Source organism: Rhineura floridana, chromosome 14 (genome assembly GCF_030035675.1).
Source record: "Rhineura floridana isolate rRhiFlo1 chromosome 14, rRhiFlo1.hap2, whole genome shotgun sequence".
NCBI classification, from domain to species: domain Eukaryota; kingdom Metazoa; phylum Chordata; class Lepidosauria; order Squamata; family Rhineuridae; genus Rhineura; species Rhineura floridana.
The window spans coordinates 14,394,466-14,415,648 of NC_084493.1; the positions used below are offsets into that span (position 1 = coordinate 14,394,466).

A 21,183-nucleotide genomic window follows, 5' to 3' on the forward strand; every position below is an offset into this window, starting at 1 on the left:
TATAATGCGCAAATTATCAGGTAAGAAATGATCAGGTCAGGATTACAAAATAAAGAGCAGTGCAAAAGCAGCCAGAAAGGGGGGGAAAGTTACCTACTGCCAGGAAAACTAGTCACATAATGGACATGCCTAAAGCCAGAATTAATCCAGAGGCTTTATAAAAGGGGAAAGTATGTTGAGATAGAGTGCCATCATCAGGGAATAGGGATGGAGAGATCTGTCAGTTTCGGTTCTCTCAGTTTCTCATTTTTCCAATGTTAAATTCAGTTCTCTACATTTCTATATCTGCGAATCTGTGATTTTTTAAAAAAAATCCTCATGAAAATTCACAATTTTATTGCGAATTTCTCCAAATAAACACATTGTTGTAGGCAGTTTTGACAAAGGTACACATTTTTGCAAGCCATTTCTCATCACTTCATGCCTTATTGCATGTTATTTTCACTCACATATTCATTTTTATGCACACTTTCCCCTAATATATGCATTTTTGCAAATGTTGTTTAGTTGGCGAATTGCATCCCAAAATTCTAATAAATGTGAATTTCGAAGGAAGGCTTTGTTTCGGTTCTCATATTGTTTCGGAAACTGCGAATTTGATAAATTCTGCTTGAAATGCAAGTGAATTGAAATTCTCAGGGAAAGGGGACAATCAGAAGCCAAAAACAGAGCATGAGGGGTAACTTCGAGCTCAGCTCAAGTTACATGCCTGACACTAGCAGAATCTCTTTGGGGAAGGGCTTTGGCTCAGTGGTAGAGCATCTGCCTTGCATGCAGAAGGTCCCAGATTCAATCCTTGGTTGACTGAGAAAGAGCCCTGTCTGATATCCTGGAGTTCCTCTGCCAGTCAGCGTTGACATTACTGAGCTAGATGGACCAATGAGCTGACTGCGCAAGGCGCAGTCATTAAATCAACAACAAGCAACGCTCAGTAAACAGGTCATCTGGAAGTGACCTGTGACCAAGGAACCTGAGTACCTCCTCAAGTCTCCTGTCCAGGTAGTGCTAACCACTGATGGCCAACTTCAAGGCCTCTGTTCTCCTGTCTTTGGGTTCTTTATGTTTCAACAGGACTTGGACCAGACAACCCTTCAACTGGAGGAGTCCTTGAACAGAGAGCTCTCCTCTGGCAATCCTGCAAATGACCTCTGTAGAGGGCACCCTAGTTAGTGATCTCAGCCCCCTTTTGCAAATGCTAGGAATTGCTGTGTTGCATTGAGGGGAATCAAACTTGGACAGCATGCTGGTTCTGAACCACAATTTATGACGATGTGATGATGAAGCTGAAATGAGCAAGCTCCAACTCCTTGGCGTGGCTGCTGCATTTTAAGATCCAGGTTTTCATGATTCAGACTCTTTCAATTGACAAAAGGCATGCTGAGCAGTGACGTCTCCATTAGCATCTGAAAATCATCACTCTCCCTGAACTTGCTGCCACTGTATCTTACCCATCGACAGTCAGCATAACATCACAACCTTGCTCTAAAAAGCTCCCGTTCATCCGAGCGCTCCGCACTTTGTGCCCGAGTCAGTAAAGGAAACTAAATAAAAAACAAACAAACTCAGCCCTTTCCTAGTTTTCTTGCTGAGCAAAAACTAGCTGCTCTTTAACCCTTGGCTATACAAAGCTTAAGTAAATGTTTGTGGAATCTGTCCCTCTGTCTCCCTTGCTTCTTAAGTCTTCTCGCTGTTACTGTCTCTGTTGCAGACCATCTCCTCCCACTATAACCTAGTGAATGCTATGACTTTCGGCTGAACTCCTTCACCTCCTCAGGAGGCGGCAGAGGGGGCAGAACAAGACTGGATTCAATGTTTTCCAACATCCAATGCATCAGAACACAGGAAGTTGCCTTCTATCACGTCATCTGGCCCAATCTCATCTATTCAGCCAGTGCTATCCCAAGGCATTTTGCTGCCTGGGGCGAAAGGCAGTTGCCAGACTTCACAATAAGGCTTTGCGCAATGGCAGTATCATAACCAATGAGGTTAATCCAAAGGTCAAGTTTTGCTACCTGGACTGTACACAGAGGCAGTGGGCAGCCTTCTCTGTGAACTGATACACTGGGCTAATAGAGGAACGATGCTGATTATTTTATTTATTTATTTATTTATTTGGGCACTTTATCATTTATCTTTAAACAAAACTGTAAGCGGTTTCCAACATATGTTAAAATGTCTTAATTAAACATAAAATATATAAAAAAACAACCCTCAGGGGATTTCTTCCTTCTGTAACACGTAATTCACAATTAAACAGAGTGTCCTCTCTAGTATCAAGATAAACATTACACATAAAAACCAGCTACAAAAATACAAGGAAAATTCATAAATAAACATAGTAAACAACTGAACAAAATATCCTTTAAACATCAGGAAGTAAAATATAACAAAGGAAAACCAACTAAATACTGGTTAGGTATTATTTTATTGTTTAGTTTTTTAGATTCTGTATCATTTCTGTATTATTTTGTACATCACCTAGAGTGGCTGATGGCCAGCCAGATACGCAATTAATAAATGTAATAAATAAATTCAATATTTTAAAATAATGTGATAGGCAGACAAATCAACTCACTTCCCAACCACCATGCATCAATCAATCATGCCATGAAGCAAAATAATCCAATCAAATAAACACGACGTTATCTAACTACAGCTGGAAATACATAACGTTCAATTTGCTCAAACACACTGTTCCACAGTCAGCACTCTCACACAATGGTGATAGTCCACTAGCAGATCTCTCATGCGACATGTATGTGCAACCTGACATACAGGTTGGGAAGGATTAGCCCTAGAAGGAGCAAATATAAATTGTGTGCTTATCTTCACAGAAATACGTTGTTGATTGATTGAATTTGACAATGCATAATTACAACAGTCTCTAAGCCAGCCTTTCCCAACCAGTGTGCCTCTAGATGTTGCTGGACCACAACTCCCATCAGCCTCAGCCAGCATTGCCAATGGTCAGGAAAGATGGGAATTGTGGTCCAACAACATCTGGAGGCACACTGGTTGGGAAAGGCTGCTCTAAGCGGTAAACAACAAACTCAGCTAATACAGCCTGACAACCAAGAGGTCTTCTGTATCTTTAAAAGCTGTGCAGGGGGAAGGGAGAATTCCACCTTGTGGTTTTTCCCATTACAGGGTTGCAAGAACACCTCCACTTGGCTGACTTTCTCTTCTCTTAAAGATACAGGATCAGTCTCAGGATCTCAGGCCCTGAGCCTGGCAACCCTAAACAGTAATGAAACAAAATTTAACTGCAAATATTTTAAGGGCCTCAAATGAAATAAAATAGTCAAAGACAGTGCCAGGTGTGCCTCCCTGGGGACAGCATTCCATGTCTAGGGGGTCCACCACGGGAAAGGCCTGTTCCAGTGCTTGCCAGTTACCTCTAGGGCCTTTTATGCTCATTAGCAGGGATGTGGAAGCAAGCTGTCTTCATAGTGCCTGTGTATTTCCCCTCATATTTCCACAAACAAAAGGGTTAAAGCCTTTTCTTAAAATGAAAGCTGAATGCCCTGAGATGATCCTTGAAGGGAGCCTGGTCCCCACAGCCCCTCCCATGTGACTACTGCTCTGGTGCCGCTACGGAAGGGCCACAGCTCAGTGGTACGAGCATCTGCTTGTACATGCAGAAGGTCCCCGATTCAATCCCCAGCATCTTCAAGTAGGGCTGGGAATGTCCCCTGCCCGAAACCCTGGAGAGCTGCTGCCAGTCAATGTAGACAGTACTGAGTTAGATGAGCCAATGATATCCGGCAACTTGTTCCTACATCTTAAAGGGAGGGCCATAGCTCAGTGGTGGAGAACCTACCTTGCATACATTTAGGTCCCAGGTTCAATCCCCTACATCTCCAGGTAGGGCCAGGAATGTTCCCTGTCTGAAAGAGCCACTGCCAGTCAGTGCAGACACTACTGAGGTAGATGGGTCTGATTCAGCATAAGGCTGCTTCCTATATTTCTGAGAGGGCAGAGGGAATCCGAGTTTGCTCTGGGATAGAAAATCCCCTACCTGTTCCTGGTTCCAGCGCACAGAGCAGTTCCCAAACTGTGTGTAAACAAACAAGGGACAGAGAAGCACATGAGGGGGGGACGTGGGGAGGGAAGAGAGAGAAAGAGAGGGTGGTTAAGTTAAGTAGTTTCTTCTACATACAATCAACCCATGACGGGGCAATTTCCAGTTACAGAGCATGAATCACCACGCTCTCTGTGTAACCTCTGTGGGCACGGCCTCTGGAGATGATCATCCAAACAGTAAGAAGTGGAAAAGCGGTGACAAAAGAGCTTTGGCATTTAGTTGCATTTGCCTTTGCAGGATAAACAGAATCTGAAATCTTTCCCACCAGCAGAGCAGTCTCTGAAAGAGTATTTCAAGACGGTGGCAGAGACATTAATATTAACAACCACCACCACTCTGCCCCTGTGCCATTTACAACAGCCTGCCACGCGGACGTTAAGTGGGCAAAACGTTTCCCATCACTTATATTCCCAACTCAAGAAGCCCGGTTTCTTTTGGGGGTGGGGGTAGATTATTAGTCAGGGGTGAGGAAACCTTTTCAGCCGCATTTCTTTCTGGGCAACCTTCTAAGCGGCCACATGCCAGCAGTTGTCCGGGCCAGAGGCAAAAGCAGGCAGAACAACAAATCTAAATGTTGCCTTTGCAGTTTGTACACACACACTTGCACACCGCTCTCTGTTCTCCATCCTGGCAAGCAACAGGCATTAACAGAATTCAAGGACATTCAAACCAGACAAAAATACTCTGGGTGCAAAGCAGGGTCAGTGAGGCTTGCGGCCTGAGGAGAGATCCATAGACCAGATAAAGAGACCTGGGGGGCTGCATTTGGTCCCCAGGGCTGAGGTTGCTCACCTCTGATGTACATGTTTGTTTTCATGGATTTTGCTTTTATATTGTACACGGCGTACACCAGTTGGAGGTTTTTAGAAATATTAACCGGTTTGGAAATGTCCGGAACGGTGTGGTTTCTTTTTGCTTCTAATTTTTTTTTTTAAAAAAAGAAAGAGGTTTGAATAAATAAATAAATATTAAAGTTTTAAGATTTTTCTAATGTAAAATCCAGAGATGTAAACGGAGCTCCCAAAAGCTAACGGTTGGGTTCGAAGTGCGGGAGAGAATAGAGAAGAATTAAAGAGGCTCTGGGGAATCGCGGCCGGGGAGGGGGGAGGAACAAAGCCTGCTATCCTAAGCACATTTACTGGGAAGCAAAATCCATTGAACGCTGGAGACTTCTGAGTGAACATACTGAGGATCACCCCATGCATGAACCAACAGAAATGGTCCAGGAACCAACAGTAAAAAATCCAAATCCCTCCCAGGTGAGGTCACCAGATCTCAGCAGTAAAGCAAAAGCTTTGCGTGCAGAAGGTCTCAGGTCCAATTTCCACTTTGAAAGGTCAAATGAAGATATTTGATTGCCTTTGGTCTAAGGGTACGGAACCCATCGCCCACCAAATGTTGATGGACTATATAACTCTCCTCATCAGTGGTGACCATTGGCCATGCTGCCTAGGGCTGATGGGAGTTGGAGTTCAACAACTTTGGGAGGGCGCCAGATTGGGACCTTTATAGTATGGTCTGAAGGGTATACCATGTTGGGATACATGTGTCTGGCTCTCTGTGCAGACAGTTGGATAAGGGTCTTTACCTAAACAAGGGTGGGGAACCAGTGGTTTCTCAAAGGGCAGCTGTGTGTTTGGTTCACATATTGTTTCAGAAAATGTGAATTTGGTAAGTATGCTTTTAAATATGAGAAGGGCTGCCTCCCTTTGCCCAACAACAGGGCTGGCCTTCTGTACCAGTAATAATAATAATAATAATAATAATAATAATAATAATAAAAGTCCAAACAAACCACAAGAGTAATATTGGAGCAGGGGAGACTGGGAGAAGATCTCGCTGATGCAAAGTTTGCAAGCAAGGTTCTAATCCTCGTTGCAAACCCTGTACTGTATCCATCTGAATTCTGTTCAAAGCAGAGTAGCAGACCCATTAAAATTAATGGACCTAAATTAGTCGTGTGAATTAATTTCAGTGGGTCTACTGTGAGTAGGCCTAGCATTGAATACAACCCTCTGGTTCAAAGCTAACCATGGTCAGCATTAATACTGATACAGTAATACAGTCTGCCATATTTGTGCAGAAGAGAGGAGAAAGCGTGTAAGCCAAAGGTATTCTCCTGATAGTGGGTTTAGGCCTGCGCCAGGCTGAATGCCATTATGTATAACAGCTTTTACTGTACACTGCTTCAGATTTTCCCCTGACCTTACAGAGCAGGGTACAGGGGAATCAAAGGTTCTTCATGTGATCTAACCATAATTGAGGCCTACAGTTCCAGAAACATGCTCAGCATTATGATTTATTTCTGGCTTTGCATTTGGAATTCGAATCATGTGAAATCTGTTCCTGCTTATATTGTGTCTTGAACAGCCAGAACTAACCTCTGCCAAGCAACTGGATAAGAGCAGGGCAAGATCATCACACTTGGTTCCATGTCATCATTCACCACTTCGTGATGGCTCAACTAAGCAGCGCTGGTACACGCATCTAATCCTGGAGTGTGGGTGACGGAAATGCACTCTCAACATGCCATGAGGCTTTTCCCATCTGTTCTTAGTTTACTTGTTCTAGGATTGCACCCTGGTAGATTGAGCCCTCCTTATATACCCAGCCCATCACTACATTCTGCAGTTGAGGGCCTCCTGCAGATATCACCTTATCAGGAGGTCCACTTCATACAATATAGGAAGTGGGCCTTTAGTGTTGAGGCACCTACCCACTGGGGTTCACTCCCCTTAAATATTGGAAAGGTGCTGTCTCTGTTGTCTTTTTGGCACCTACTGAAGATCTTCCCCTTTCAACACACCGTTAAACAGAGACCGCATCCCAGTCTGCATCTGTGTTGGAATGGTGTTTTAAGACGTTCTTAAAGATTTTTAAAGGTGTTTTTAATATTTTTTAAAAATATGTTTTATAAATTTTTTCTTGTGTTTTATCGCCTTTTTGCCACCCTGGGCTCCTTTTGGGAGGAAGGGTGGGATATAAATTTAATAAATAAATAAAATTAATAGTCAAGACATGCTAGGGCTCAGTCCTGATGGGACAAACTGAACACTGGAGGTGTCAGTCCACAATTAAAGCTGAAATGTCTACAGTCACAACTAAATTCAGGGCCCAACAGATGATAATCCCCAGATTTTGTTGGACTACAACTCCCAAGATCCCTTGACCAGTGGCTAAACTGGCTGGGGTGATGGGAGTTGTAATCCAAGAACATTTAAAAATAATTAGCTTTTTTTAAAAAAAGTGTTTCCCAATTAATTTACATGTCTTTTTTAGTGTATTAAAAGTAGTTCTTTTTTAAAATTGCTCTGTTTCAAGGTTGTGGTCCTAATGCTGATGCACTGAAAATTTTGTTCACATTTCAGTATCATTGTGACAGAATTCAGCTCACTGCACTTATATAAAACAAAGGACAAAGTTAAGTACATTTATGGCCCATTAGCTTAAATGGAAGGGTTAAGTTAAACATGTACTTTAAATCTTTGTCAATAGGATTAAAATTATTTAGCTCTGGCTGGATTAGGTCACAGCATGAAGTGGGGGGGGGAAGTGGGGGGAGAAAATTAAATGGGGTGGGATTAAAAAATATTTTTTGTAGCTATCCAAACTCTTTAAGTCACCTGACTGATTATTAATGCATACTAAGCATGCAATTAGCTTTTCAGAAGTCAATTTCAGGAAATTGTGTGAAACAAACTGGAAAATGGACTGGGTAATTTACAAAAAGTAACACACTCCATTATCTTCAAATCCCCCTGCCATCTACTGGGGTGGGGGGAAGGGGAAATATCAATGCTGCATTGAAATACAATATTAAATGAGGATTTTGAAGACACAGGCTGTTTCTTTGATCTCAGATCTGCTAAGACTTTTTTCAAAAATGTTTTGCATGTTCATCAACATATCTATGGCAGGAAACAGCTAAGAGCCAAAGGTTTTGTTAAGGTGATTCCAAACTGAGTTCCAACTGGGGATCGTTGTTTGTTGGCCCCAGGCAAGGCTGCATTGGCCCGCTTCCAAAATAGCTTGCTGTGCTTCCTGCGAATTTGAGCAAAATAACATAACATAAAAATCAGAGAATATATAGTAGGGCAGTCTTTATCATTTTCTTTTGTTTCTATTTCTGTGAATATGTGAAGTACAGCAACACTTTGCAAAATTTACACTAAAAAACCTCCAAGCATAATAATGGCACTGACGTCTGCAGAATAGTCTCCAGTGGACCTCAGGAGTGTGAAATATATTCTAGCAAAATGCTAGGTGTGCTCTATGTTTTTAATTGACCGTGCCCACCTTGCCTTAAATGAAGTGGTTTAAACATAGCAGGATGAAAACATGCATCCTCTTTTCCCCAACAGCTAGAGTCATTGCTGAAGGAGCAACATATTGGAATCAGTCTGATTTTACATCAGACTACAGTATCAGATTCCACTGTTAATGCACCCAAAATAGAAATGGAATATAACCTCCAATTTCAAACACAAAAGGCTGTCTTCACCATCATATGACACTGACTAATAAAAAGGCTTTGAAATTAATAAAAATAAATTTGACACAGATTTCTGGGATGAATAATGAGGAAAATAAAATTTTCTCGTTTAGATTATCTGTAGAAACAGTAGTAACACAGAAAAGAAGCAAAGTAAGAAGACCACCAACAAACATACAAAAATATATTTCTCTATCTTTGGAGATGGCAGGTGTTGCCACCACTCACCATATGCTCAGAGGCACATGTTACCAAATTCTTCCAAGCTACACAGGAAGTAGAATCCAAATAGTGTTTGGATTTTGACCAATTTGTAGGGCAGTACAATATCTCAGAGAGGAGTTCAGGTCTCCTGCTCCCCTGGTGCATTCACTATAGCTGCCCAATTTCCCTGCTTTTTAAAGTTTGATAGAAATAGCTGTGGGCTATAGGTACATTCTTATACCGCAAGGTTTTTTGCCTATTAGTGAATATATATTAGGACAGTCTTTGTATTTTATTTATTTATTTATTTATTTATTTATTTATTTATTGTACTTTTAGACCGCCCTTTAGCGACAAGCTCTCAGGGCGGTGTACAACAGAATAAAACCACATTAAAATACAGGTGAATGAGGGTACAATACAACTATAAAAACATTTTAAAAGCAAGGTGAAGACAAGTCACTCCACTTTCTACTCCCTTCAATATCAGTTCAAATATTGAAAATGATCCGGTGTGTGTGTGTGGTGTGCACACATGCCTGCATGCGCTAAGGCTGTAGCTCAGTGGCAGAGCACACGCTTTGCATATAAAAGTTCCAAGGATCAGTCCCCAGCATCTACAAATAGAACTGGGAAAGCCCTGTCTGAAACCCTACAGGGCATGGCCAATGGTCAGGGATGATGGAAGCTGTAGTTCAGCGCAATCCAGAGGGCTACAGCTTCCATCATCCCTGACCATTGGCCATGCTGTCTAAGGTGGATGGGCATTAAGAGTCCAACAACAGCTGGAGGGCCACAGATTCCCCATTCCTAATATTAGCCAATACAGAGCTAGATGGACCAGTGATCTGACTTGGTATAAGGCAATGTCCGATGCTTTCTAACCAGGTTTGGCTTGCATGTGTATGTTTAACAGCAGCTTGAAGCTTTGCATAGCAGGAGAGAGCAGTCTTATCACGTGCTAATAATTCCACATCAAGCTGCACAGCTACAGCAATCCCTTGAAGAGTTGGCAACTCTCTCGCTTTACATGGAATACTTAACCTGATAAGTGACTTGGTCAACTGTTGGTTGAGGCTGAATGTGCTAAAATTTTGGAATAAAATGTTTTAGACAGGAGATAGATACATTCAGCACCACTTTTTATTGATTCCAGTTCTTGAGCAGTAGAAGCAACCAAGTTTTTCAGTTACAATGGAATCTTAAACCATTGTTAATTGAGCTGTTTGATGAAAAGCACTGAGGGTTTAAAAAAAAAAAAAAGCCTGTGCTTTCAACTATCAGTAGTAGTTGCCATGCAGGTAACTCCGTTTCTGGGATTGGTGACTGAAATACGGGCATCCACAGAGATCAGAGAAAACTAAGGTTGCTTTTGAAAGGAAGAGTAAGAAATTGTGGCCAAGACAAAGCCTGTCACTTTAGGCTGTATTCAGCTGAGCCCTATTCAGAGTAGACCTGCTGAAACTGATGAACATAAGTTAATAAATGGAAATGGACTTCTTTCAAGTTGATCCCAACTTATGGCGACCCTTTGAATAGGGTTCACGTCAAGCAAATCCTCATCATGACCATCTTCCATCTGGAAACCTAAGTCCTCACTGTGGGAGGCTGTGTGGATCCAGAATTGGCCTTCACAGTCACTTACAGACCCACTGTTAAAGACCTTACCCTGGAAGACAAACTTACTCGGCCACGAGTGATCGCCAATGGAATGGACCATTGCCTTTAAAAAAAATGTTTTTAAAGCTTTTAAAATAAAAAATATGTTTTTAAAGCTATTTTTTAAAAGATGTTTTTAAAGATGTTTTGTTTTATTATGTTTTTAAGGCTATTTTGTTGTAATATATTTTTAAGTCTGTTTCTATTATTAGAGTGTTGTTAGTGCTTTTGTTTGCCGCCCAGGGCTCCTGCTGAGAGGAAGGGTGGGATATAAATCTGATAAATAAATAAATAAATAACTTCAGTGGGTCTACTGAATAGGACTACCTTTGAATACCACCCTTAAGAAAATGTGGCTCAGTAGTTTGCCAAGCCCACTTGTCAAAGTTGACCTGTGGGGGTCAGGTCTACTTCATCAGGATGCTCCCCATAGAGAACCAGCTGGTGAGGCAGCACCCAGCAGGACTGAACCTTGACCCCCTGTCCATCAGCTGATGTGACTCTGCAACACCAGCAGATTGACATGTGGGTATGCTTTTGGCCCATCTAGTCCAGCGTCCTGTTCCCATAGTAGCCAACCAGATGCCCGTGGGAAGCCATCAATAAGAACCTGAGCACAAGCGCTGTCCCCATTTGTGCTTTACAGCAGCTGGCATTCAGAGGCATAGTGCCCCCAACAGTGAAGGGAGAACATGGTCATTGTGGCTCGTAGCCACAGATAACCTGATCCTGCATGAATTTATTTAATCCTCTTTTAAAGCCACCCACGTTGATGGACATCACTGCCTCCTCTGGGAACGAATTCCATCGTGTTGTGTGAAGAAGCGTTTTCTTTGGTTTGTCCTGAATCTTCCAACATTCACTTCACTGGAAACATTCACTTATGGAACAGCCTTGAGTCTTCCCAGCACCAGGTGAAGACTTTTCTGTTCAGCCATGGCTTAAAAAAAACTACTACTCACGTAGCCACATCCACTCAGTTTTTAAATCAGTGTTTTAACTTTGGGCTGCAATGAGTTTTGTTTTCTTGCAGTATTTTATGTTGCATTTGAGGTTGTGGCTTTATTTTGCAATGAAATTGTTTTATACTTATATATTAGTAAGCTGCCCACAGAACTTTATTTGGGAGGGTGTGTGTATACAAATACTGTTAATAAATAGAGCTTTCAGAACCACAGTATTGAAATTTCCGTCCATCCCCCCCCCATGTGCACAAAATATTTTGTGCCTCAGGTCACATCCACACCACACACTTAAAGCGCATGGCCTTTCCTCAAAGAATCATGGGAAGTGTAGTTTGTCAAGGGTATATGAGAATTGCTAGGAAAGTCCTATCCCCCTCACAAAACAACAATTCCCAGAGTTCCCTGGAAAGAGGGGTTGATTGTTAAAGTGGGTTAAGCCTGTGGGTGGTTGTGCCCTTGGTGCTCTCGGATATCAGTTGTGTCTACAGGACCAGAGCTCTTCCAGATGACCTATTTGCACTCAGGTCCTACTTACAGGCTTCCCATAGGTATCCGGTTATAGAATCACAGAATAGTAGAGTTGGAAGGGGCCTATAAGGCCATCGAGTCCAACCCCTTGCTCAGTGCAGGCATCCAAGTTAAAGCATCCCTGACAGGTGACTCTCCAGCTGCCTCTTGAATGCATCCAGTGTTGGAGAGCCCACCACCTCACTAGGTCATTGGTTCCATTGTCGTTCTGCTCTGTTAGAGTTCTGTTACAGTTTTTCCTGATCTCCAGCAAAACTATGGCTTCCTGTAACTTGAGCTTGTTATTCTGTGTTCTGTACTCTGGGGATGATCTAGAAGAGATCCCGGTCCTCTGTGTGACAACCTTTCAAGTACTTATTCCATCTTGAAGGGATGGAAGGATCTGTCACATTTGGTTCTCTCCGGTTTCCCAGCCACAAGACACTAGACTAGATGGGCCACAGGCCTGATCCATTAGAGCTCTTCTTGCGTTCTTCTTTATTGAGCATTCAACCTGATTTGCTTGCAAAAGGTTTATGCAGAGGCATTCGTTCTGATTTGTAGGAGGCAATACAACAATGGGCATTCACCTTGCATTCATCCTGATTTGCTTGTGGGGTATTAACCTCTCTCTCATTCCACACTTTTCAACACGTTTTCATATGTGTTTTGAAAAATGGGTTTGTTGTGCTAGGGCGACAGAGTGCTTTAATCCACTTTAATTGTCTGCATTCCCCCATATGCACTTGTATCCTTCCCACAAAATACTGTCTGTAGGAGCCCAGGACGGCTTCCCACCCTATATTGGCGAGCCCTTTTACCATCAGCAGATTTAAAACAAATGGGTATTGAGAGGTTTCTCATTCCTGAAAAAGATTGTGCCCCTTGCTCCTGCTGTTCCAGTTTGTCTTTACTTTTTTAAAGAATGCATTACTAAGTCAGACAGATTTCTACCATTAGGTTTCACAGCAGGAGAGTGTAAGTGTGTTTACTCCACTGGCTGTACATGTTAAGTGCAATGCAGATGCAGGTGATTGTTTACGATAGTTGCAACCTATTGTTATTTCCTCAGGATGTTGCTGTTTTTTACAAGGTTCCAGTCCACTGCTTTCTAACGAGGTCATCTCATCATCCAAGACAGGTTTACCCTCTTCTGCCCCCTCTGGCCCATCGTCTGGGGAATTCTGGAAAAATAATACTTTTTTTTTAAGGTTGTTTTTGCTTATTAGCAGATTGTCTACTGGAAGGGATATATAGAGAAAGTTTCCTTTTAGAGAAAGAATGGTGACTTATGATCTTCATTATTTCCATTCTTGGAACTCTTACTCTCTGCTTTTTACAGCAATAAGAAGAAATTCACAGACACAAGAGCAATATAGAAACTACTGTTGGGACCAGCAACAAAATGTTGCAGCATGGAGTGCTCCTGTTTTAAGTGTGCCAGCCAGCCCGCTATGCTGTTCTCTAGAATGATCTGTTTCATTCTCCCTTCCACCCATTTTTCTGCACCATTTCACCTTCCTCTGCCCTACAACAAGTCAGTCAGTTAGTGGTTACTGAGCACATTCAGTCCTCATTTACTTTTTTGAGAAGGGGGAGGGCTTTTAGGATGCCCCCCTCCCACACTAGATTTTGTGCACTTCTGCAACCTCGGAGCTCCAAAAAAACTTTTCATACCTCCCCACTGATATTCAGGTGGTGCTGTTTTGGCTACAGAGGATTGGACATGTCTGGATGTGGCCCTCAGAGCAAAAAAGGTTAGCCACCTAAGGATGTGTGTGCAGGTCGCAGAAGCATTAGTGCCGGAAGTTCAACAGGGAGGAGGCCAGACTGACCTCAACTGAAAGGGAGTTCCATCAAAATTGGATCTATGCTACTGAATGCACCACTAATGATGGATGTGAGCCATGCGGCTAAGCCATGGGAGACCACAAACAGTGACTCCCCTGAAGTCCTCAGTGATTGGGCAGGGATATAAAGGATTACTTGCTCTTTGAGGTATCCTGGACCCAAGCTGTCAAGGGCCTTGTAAATTAAAGCAAGAACATTGAGTCTGGCCCAATAGCCTAGGGGCAGCCATGGCAAGCTTTTGCGCACTGGCATGATGTGCTACTGATAATCTGTTCCCCCCAACACCAGCTGCAGTGTTTTGTGCCACCAGCGACATCAGGTGACCATTTTTTCTTTGACCATGTGGTTAGAAATCAAATTGTGCAGGCAAAGATCCTGTGCTTTGCAGACACCGATAACCGTTCTGTCAGGGCTTGCAAAGCCCTGTTGCAAAGTGCTGCCGCGACCATTGGCACTTGCAGCGAATATGTTGCTGTCAGTGCCTGCTGATCATTGGTGCCTGCAAACCCCATTTTTTGGCACGGAGTTCCATCTTTACGTGCCTGACACCTGACAACAGGTGCTATCTATCTATCTGAGATGCCAGTACTCATATCTTGATAAAGGTGCTGTGGGTGACAGCACAAAATGGCTGCCAGTAAAAGAAAAGGCACTGGTGCTTTGTACCAGTGAGTATTGTCACACAAAAAAAGCCCTGTATGACCACGTGATCCCTTATATTCCAGTTCAATCACTGAGAACATCTAGAGGAGCACTGTTAATTGTCCCCCATGTTACAGGGGCCCAATGTGCCTCCACTAGAAGTCAGACATTTAGTGTCAGCTGTGGAACACTTTTCCAGCAGAGATGTGGCAGGCATCCTCATCATTTGCAGGCATTTCCTGAAGTCTCTCTTATGTTGACAGGCCTTTCTAGCAGTTTAGCGGATAACAGGGACCACGAAAAAGACCAATAATTGGGCTTTAGAACAAATTAAACCAGAACTATCACTATCTATCTATCTATCTATCTATCTATCTATCTATCTATCTATCTATCTATCTGTCTGTCTGTCTGTCTGTCTGTCTGTCTGTCTGTCTGTCTGTCTGTCTGTCTGTCTGTCTGTCGGTCGGTCGGTCGGTCGGTCGGTCGGTCGGTCGGTCGGTCGGTCGGTCGGTCTGTCTGTCTAATTTCGTTTATATCCCACCCTTCCTCCCAGCAGGAGCCCGGGGCAGCAGAAGCTAAAATGATGAAACTGAGGTTATCATACTTTGGACACATCATGAGAAGACATGATTCACTAGAAAAGACAATAATGCTGGGAAAAACAGAAGGGAGTAGAAAAAGAGGAAGGCCAAACAAGAGATGGGTTGACTCCATAAAGGAAGCCACAGACCTGAACTTACAAGATCTGAACAGGGTGGTTTACAACAGATTCTTTTGGAGGTTGCTGATTCATAGGGTTGCCACAAGTAGTAATTGGCTTGAAGGCGTTTAACACACAGTTTTTAATTATTTTTATTAGCCGGTCACTTGAGCGGGTTAGCTGTATTGTTTTTAATGGTGGATTACTGCTTTAATGTTGCACACCACCCCTGATATTTTGTGATATGGTGGCAGAGAGAGAGAATCACATCAGGCAAGTGGGAGTAACTTGGCTGAAGTGGCTGCATAGGCCAAATGAGGAGAGCTAGCTGGCCTGATTAGACCTGTGGTCCTGAGGCTCGCTACCACTACTGTATAGCTTTAATTTTGGTCTGTTGACCCTAATAAACTGATGCTATTTTATGCATTTATTAGTGTTTATTTCTTGTTTGGATGGCTGTGTTTCTAGGGAGTTGCTTAATCCGGAGTCAGTCCATTGCTCCATCTAGCTCAATATTTCCTATTCTGACTGGCAGCAGCTCTCCGAAGTTTCAGGAAGGGATCCTTCAGGGCTCTTCCTGGAGATGCTGGGGATTGAATCTGGGGCGTTCTGCATGCAAAGCCGGCAAGAGCTCCCAGCCCTTTATACTTTAGGAACATCAGTCACGTCGAACCTTTAGGAAAGGTAGCAGCTTATAAATCTGTTAAATGGATAACATAAAAAATAGAACCCCAGTCCTGCCTATGAGTCAGTTTTTTCAGGGATGAGATTTTCAGGGCTGTCCCCAATTCTAATCTACAAACAAGCGCCCGTCGCTTTATCAGGTCTTGGGAAGGAACGGCGCTAAACGCGTTTGCGGCATCCTTTGTCTTCTCCAGGCTACAAAGTATCGCTGAAAACCCGCCCCTTTCCCTCTTCAGAAGGCTCCACCTCCTCCTCCTTTTTCCCAGCCCAAAGTGCACGTGGCTCCCGAAGGCGGAGCAAGAAGCCCTAGCAAAGGAAGCCACGCCCCCTCCTCTTCCTCCTCTGCGGCTTGAATGGGAAAGCAGCGCGCAACCCTCACGCTCCGTAAACTCTTTAAACTGTGCAAGAGGAAGACGCGGTATGCGCAGGCCCAGGTGTTTTTTTTAAAAAAAAAACCTCTCCCTCCGGTGGCGCGTCAGGCGCAAGCGCAGAATTGCGCTCTTCCAATCAGGAGGAGTGATGGATACTTCCTTCTCTTCCACCTCCCCCTTTGCGAGATCCCAAGCTGAGTATCTTTGCTGGTTAACAACAAAGAAACGCTCGCCAGAAATGACTAGTAATGGGCGCCTCGGGTTGCGATAGGTTTTTATTTTATTTTGGCCCCACGTCACCGCTCCTGTTTGTGCGGGTGTGTTCAAGTGCGTTTCAAGCGGTTGGTTACATTGTATGCGTGTTTTGCTTGCAGAATAAGCCTAGCCCCACCACGATCAACACCACGGTTTAGTTTTTCATTTGTGCACGCGTGGCCATGCGGCCGTGTTGCTTTTATTATTATTATTAGCGTCGCAGCTTATATTGGCAAGAAATAAAGAGAAGGCGCTTATTGGATCTGTCAAGCCTTTCTGGAGAAGCCACGCCCCTCTGACATGGAACCCTTTCCTACTCAGTATGCTGTAACTTGAGATTCCTGCATTGAGCAGGGGGTTGGACTGGATGGCCTTATGGACCCCTTCCGACTCTACTATTCTATGATTCTATGCCTATGGGAAGCCTGCAAGCAGGACCTGGGTGCAAATACTGTGTCTCACAGGGGACAGCGTACGCGCCTTTGCACATGCTCAGAGGTTATTGCCTGACCCCTTCCTCCCTCCGTTGCAGGCATCCAAATTAAAAAGAAAAGGGGTGTGTGTGTAGGGGGTTGGGAATGAGTGGTTCCCCGGCTGCAAAGATAAAAACCCTGGCTTAAGATGCAATTTAGAGTGCCCCCCCTCGCGTTTCCTCCAGTTCTAAATATCAGGCGGCGTGCAGGCAGCTCAAGGCACACACCCCTCCGCCCTGTCCCTCTATGGCCAGTGATGCTCACGGAGATCGCCGTGCGTGGCTAAGTGGAAGGGCGCACAGATGCATGCCTCCATCCGTTGGTGCCCAGCATTTATCCTCCCTTGCTCGCCAAATAATTCGGGGGGGGGGGTAGAAGCGGCATGAGAGAGCCCTTGGGGAGAGTGAGAAATGACACCCCCCATTTTTTTTCCAGATTGGGGGAAAAAATGTTGGAAGCGGCTTGTTTGCCATGTCGCAACAGCAAATAAAGCTGCAATCCAGCCCACACTTACCTGGACGTAAGTCCCATTGAATACAATGGAGCTTACTTCTGAGTAGACGTGATTTTTTGTGTGTTGACTGACGCTTAGGTGGAAGATGATATATAGGAACACGGGTTTCTTTTCTTTTTTTTAACCCTCCTTTCTTTCTCTCCGGATCTTTTTTTTATCATGATGATGATGATGATTGTTCTGCATTCGACAACAAAGAAAGGAGAAGCCTTGCCTTAGGGGGGCGGGGCTGAGCGGCCATCGCCCGCCCCTCTCTCCCGGGCCGGACCAATCGCCTTCTCCAGCGGCGGTGTCGGCGGCTCGCCGCGGCTTTGTCGGTTCCCGGCCGCTTACGCTGCGGCGCTCTGATTTCTCCCCTCCCCTTTCCCCAGCGCCGTCTGGCTGCAGCAGAGGCTCAGACAGAAAAGAGGAGGAGGAGAAAGCGAAAGAAAGGGGGGGGGAGGAAAAGAAATCGCTGAGTGAGTGGAGGCTGGGAGGGGCTCCTTAAAGAAACGCTGCCATCGCCGGCATTGTGGCCAGCAAAAGAACTCAAGGGGGGAGGAAAAAACACCGGAGCGCTTCTCTTCATTCTCTGCACGCCCCCCCAACAACAACCTCACCCCCCCAGGCAGGCCAAGAAGAAGAAGAAAAAGCTTGGGGGGGGAATCGTGGGGGGGTTTCTTGGAAAGCGTCTTATAAACTGGATTGCACTGAAACGGGTGGCTCCCTCCCCCCTAAAGCGGCGCACGAGGAAATTACAATATTGTTATTTCCCCCCCCCCTTTTGCTTTGTTCCAAGCCAGCATCCCGGACCTGTTTCCCGGGGTCTCTCGTCCAATCGCTCTTGCCTCCGCTTCCTTTTCTGCCGCTTGCTGGCCATCTGCCTCCGCCGTTTCCTTTGTGTCTGATTTTGGTGTGTGTGTGCGCGCCGCTTGCCTCCCCCAGCGAGGAGGGAAAGGGAAGAGGAGGGCGCGATCCCGCACATCCACCGGGACTATGCCCAGCTCGCTGTTTGCCGACATGGAGAGGAATGGGAACGGAGGCGGCGGAGGAGGAGGGGGCGAGACCCTGGATGACCAAAGAGCCCTGCAGATCGCCTTGGATCAGTTGTCACTCCTGGGCTTAGACAACGACGAGACGGGCTCGCTTTACGACAACGAGCCGCGGAAGAAGAGCGTGAACATGACAGAATGCGTCCCGGTGCCCAGCTCGGAGCATGTCGCCGAGATCGTGGGCAGGCAAGGTGGGCTCGACTCGCTTCTGCGTGCGCGTTGCATGACATATGTGAGGTCCGTGGTGGGAACCGAGAGGAGGGTCCGCGTCGCCCGCCTCTCCGCGCCGTCTGCTTTTGCGGGGCTTTTTGGTGGACGTATTTGGCCTCCAGATGCCAACACGGCTCGCCCCCTCGAGTCCAAATTGCAAAGAGGTAGTGATGATGATGGCTAACCTGGCCGCCTCTTCTTCTCAACACCCTTCTCCCCCCCCTCCACTTCCACTCTAGACAAAGAAAGTGAAGCAGGCGGCGGAGGACGCCTTTCGCGTCCAGTTGGAGGTTCGCCTCATCGCGCAGGACAAACCTTTGCTCGAAAACCCTTTTTGATTTTTGGCTGTGGTTGCAATAATAATAATAATAATAATAATAATAATAAATGCACGGGGACACTGACCGCACCTCCCAGTCGGTGGAATGCCTTTGATTATTTTCAATAGTTAGAAATCTTAAGGGTGTTTCCTCGCAAAACAAAAACGGCAGAGAGGCGAGGTTAACAAAGGAGTTAGGTTCAGAGCGCCTGCATTGCGAGCCTGGGGCTTTCGGCTGTCGCTGCTTGTGTCTTGGTTATATTTATTTGTGTGTGTAATATCCCCATCAGGCTTGTTTTTAGACCCCCCCTTCTCCTGGATAAGTGTGGCTTTTATTTTTTTAAAAAGGGGGCGTTGCATATTTGGGTTCCCCACTTGAGATGGATGCAATGTGGCCGTTTACTTGGCATCGCACAGGACGGTTGGGTGGGGGTGTTTTTGTCTTGTTCTCTCCTCCCCCCATCCTCCCGGCAACTCGGTCCCTCTGTACAACCGATCCCTTGTACATAACGTTTTTGGCCAATGGGAATACTGGTTAGTGCGAGGTGCGGAGATCGGTGTGTGCGTGTGTCAAAAGCTGCTATTTATTATTATTATTATTGTTAGGTACTGTAAGTGGGACTCGAGATGGATAAAACGCAATAGACAAAATGTTTGGACGAGTGACAGGTTATTTTGTTGCACCCTAAACAGCTGGAAATGTAACCGTGTTTTTTTGTCGTTGGTTCCTTCCTTCCCTCCCTCCCCCTTCTCCCTCTCCCCCCTCCCCCACCCCTCCCCCTTCAGGTTGTAAAATCAAAGCGCTGCGGGCAAAAACCAACACCTACATCAAGACCCCGGTACGCGGGGAGGAACCGCTTTTCGTCGTAACGGGCAGGAAGGAAGATGTGGCGATGGCCCGGAGGGAGATAATTTCGGCGGCGGAACACTTCTCCATGATCCGTGCCTCCCGGAACAAAAACACCGTGTTGAACGGCACGGTGCCCAGCCCGCCTAACTTGCCCGGGCAGACCACCATCCAAGTGCGGGTGCCTTACCGGGTGGTCGGCCTCGTGGTGGGGCCCAAGGGGGCCACGATCAAACGCATCCAGCAGCAGACGCACACCTACATCGTCACGCCCAGCCGCGACAAAGAGCCCGTCTTCGAGGTGACGGGCATGCCGGAGAACGTGGACCGCGCCCGGGAGGAGATCGAAGCGCACATCGCCATGCGCACGGGCGGCATCATCGAGCTGACCGACGACAACGACTTCCACGCCAACGGCACCGATGTGGGCTTCGAGCTGAGCGGAGGGGGCGCGGGCAGCCTCTGGAGCAAGCCCACGCCGCCGCCGCCGCCCCCTCCTCCTCCTCCGCCCCCTCCTCCCTCCTCCAGCATCACTCCGACGCCGGGCCGCAAGCCCTTCTGCAGCTACCGCAACGACAGCTCCAGCTCTCTGGGCAGCGCTTCCACCGACTCCTACTTTGGCAACGGCAGCAGCACCCGCTTGGCCGATTACAGCCCGCCCAGCCCGTCTTTGAGCTTCACCCACCACAACGGCAACAACAACAACAACGGCTACGGCGTCTATGGAGGGGGCGGCGGCGAAGTCCTCTCCTCGCCCGACTGCTGCGCCTCCGAGCTGCCGACCTTCGATTCCCCGCCGGGCTTCGACTTGGCCCCGGCGCCTCCGCCCGGCGCGCCTCTCCTTTGGTCGCAGTTCGAGCGCGGCCCTGCGTCGTCCAGCAACGTCGCTTTTCCCGGGGGCACAGCTCCCCCCAACGCCAACCTGGCCTTGCTGGTGAGCAACGGCGGCGGGCAGAGGCGGGGCGCCGTGCCGCCTCCGCCTCCTCCGACGCGCCTTTCCCCGCCTCTGCACGGAGGAGCTGGAGGCGTGGCGCTGGCTGGCGAGCCGCATCCCCTGGCGCGCCGGGTGCGCAGCGACCCGGGAGGCCGCCTGATCGCCGCCGCTGTGGCCGCTGCTGCTGCTGCTGCCGCCGCCGCCGCTTCTTCTTCCTCCTCGTCCTCGTCCTCCTCTTCTTCGTGCTCCTACCCGCTCTATGCCAACGGGCTGGGTTGCCACTTGCCCGGCTTGCCGTCCGATTCCTCGGCTTCCTCCTCCTCCTCCTCCTCCAGCTCTTCTTCCAGCTCGTCTTGCTCTTCATCCGGCATGAGGAGAAAAGGCAGCCGCGACTGCTCCGTCTGCTTCGAGAGCGAGGTGATCGCAGCCCTCGTGCCC

General features: G+C 46.4%; 1 protein-coding gene across 1 annotated transcript in view; it reads left to right on the top strand.

The window, feature by feature from the left end:
* Positions 1-17,856: 17,856 nt before the first annotated feature.
* MEX3B (mex-3 RNA binding family member B) overlaps positions 17,857-21,183 on the top strand; it is a 4,112-nt gene continuing 785 nt past the window's right edge. The window contains exons 1-2 of the mRNA XM_061595551.1: positions 17,857-18,626; positions 19,751-21,183. The exon at positions 19,751-21,183 is cut by the window's right edge and continues 785 nt beyond it. Coding sequence (XP_061451535.1) covers positions 18,380-18,626; positions 19,751-21,183 — 1,680 coding nt within the window. The 5' untranslated portion in view covers positions 17,857-18,379. The remainder of the gene's footprint in view (positions 18,627-19,750) is intronic.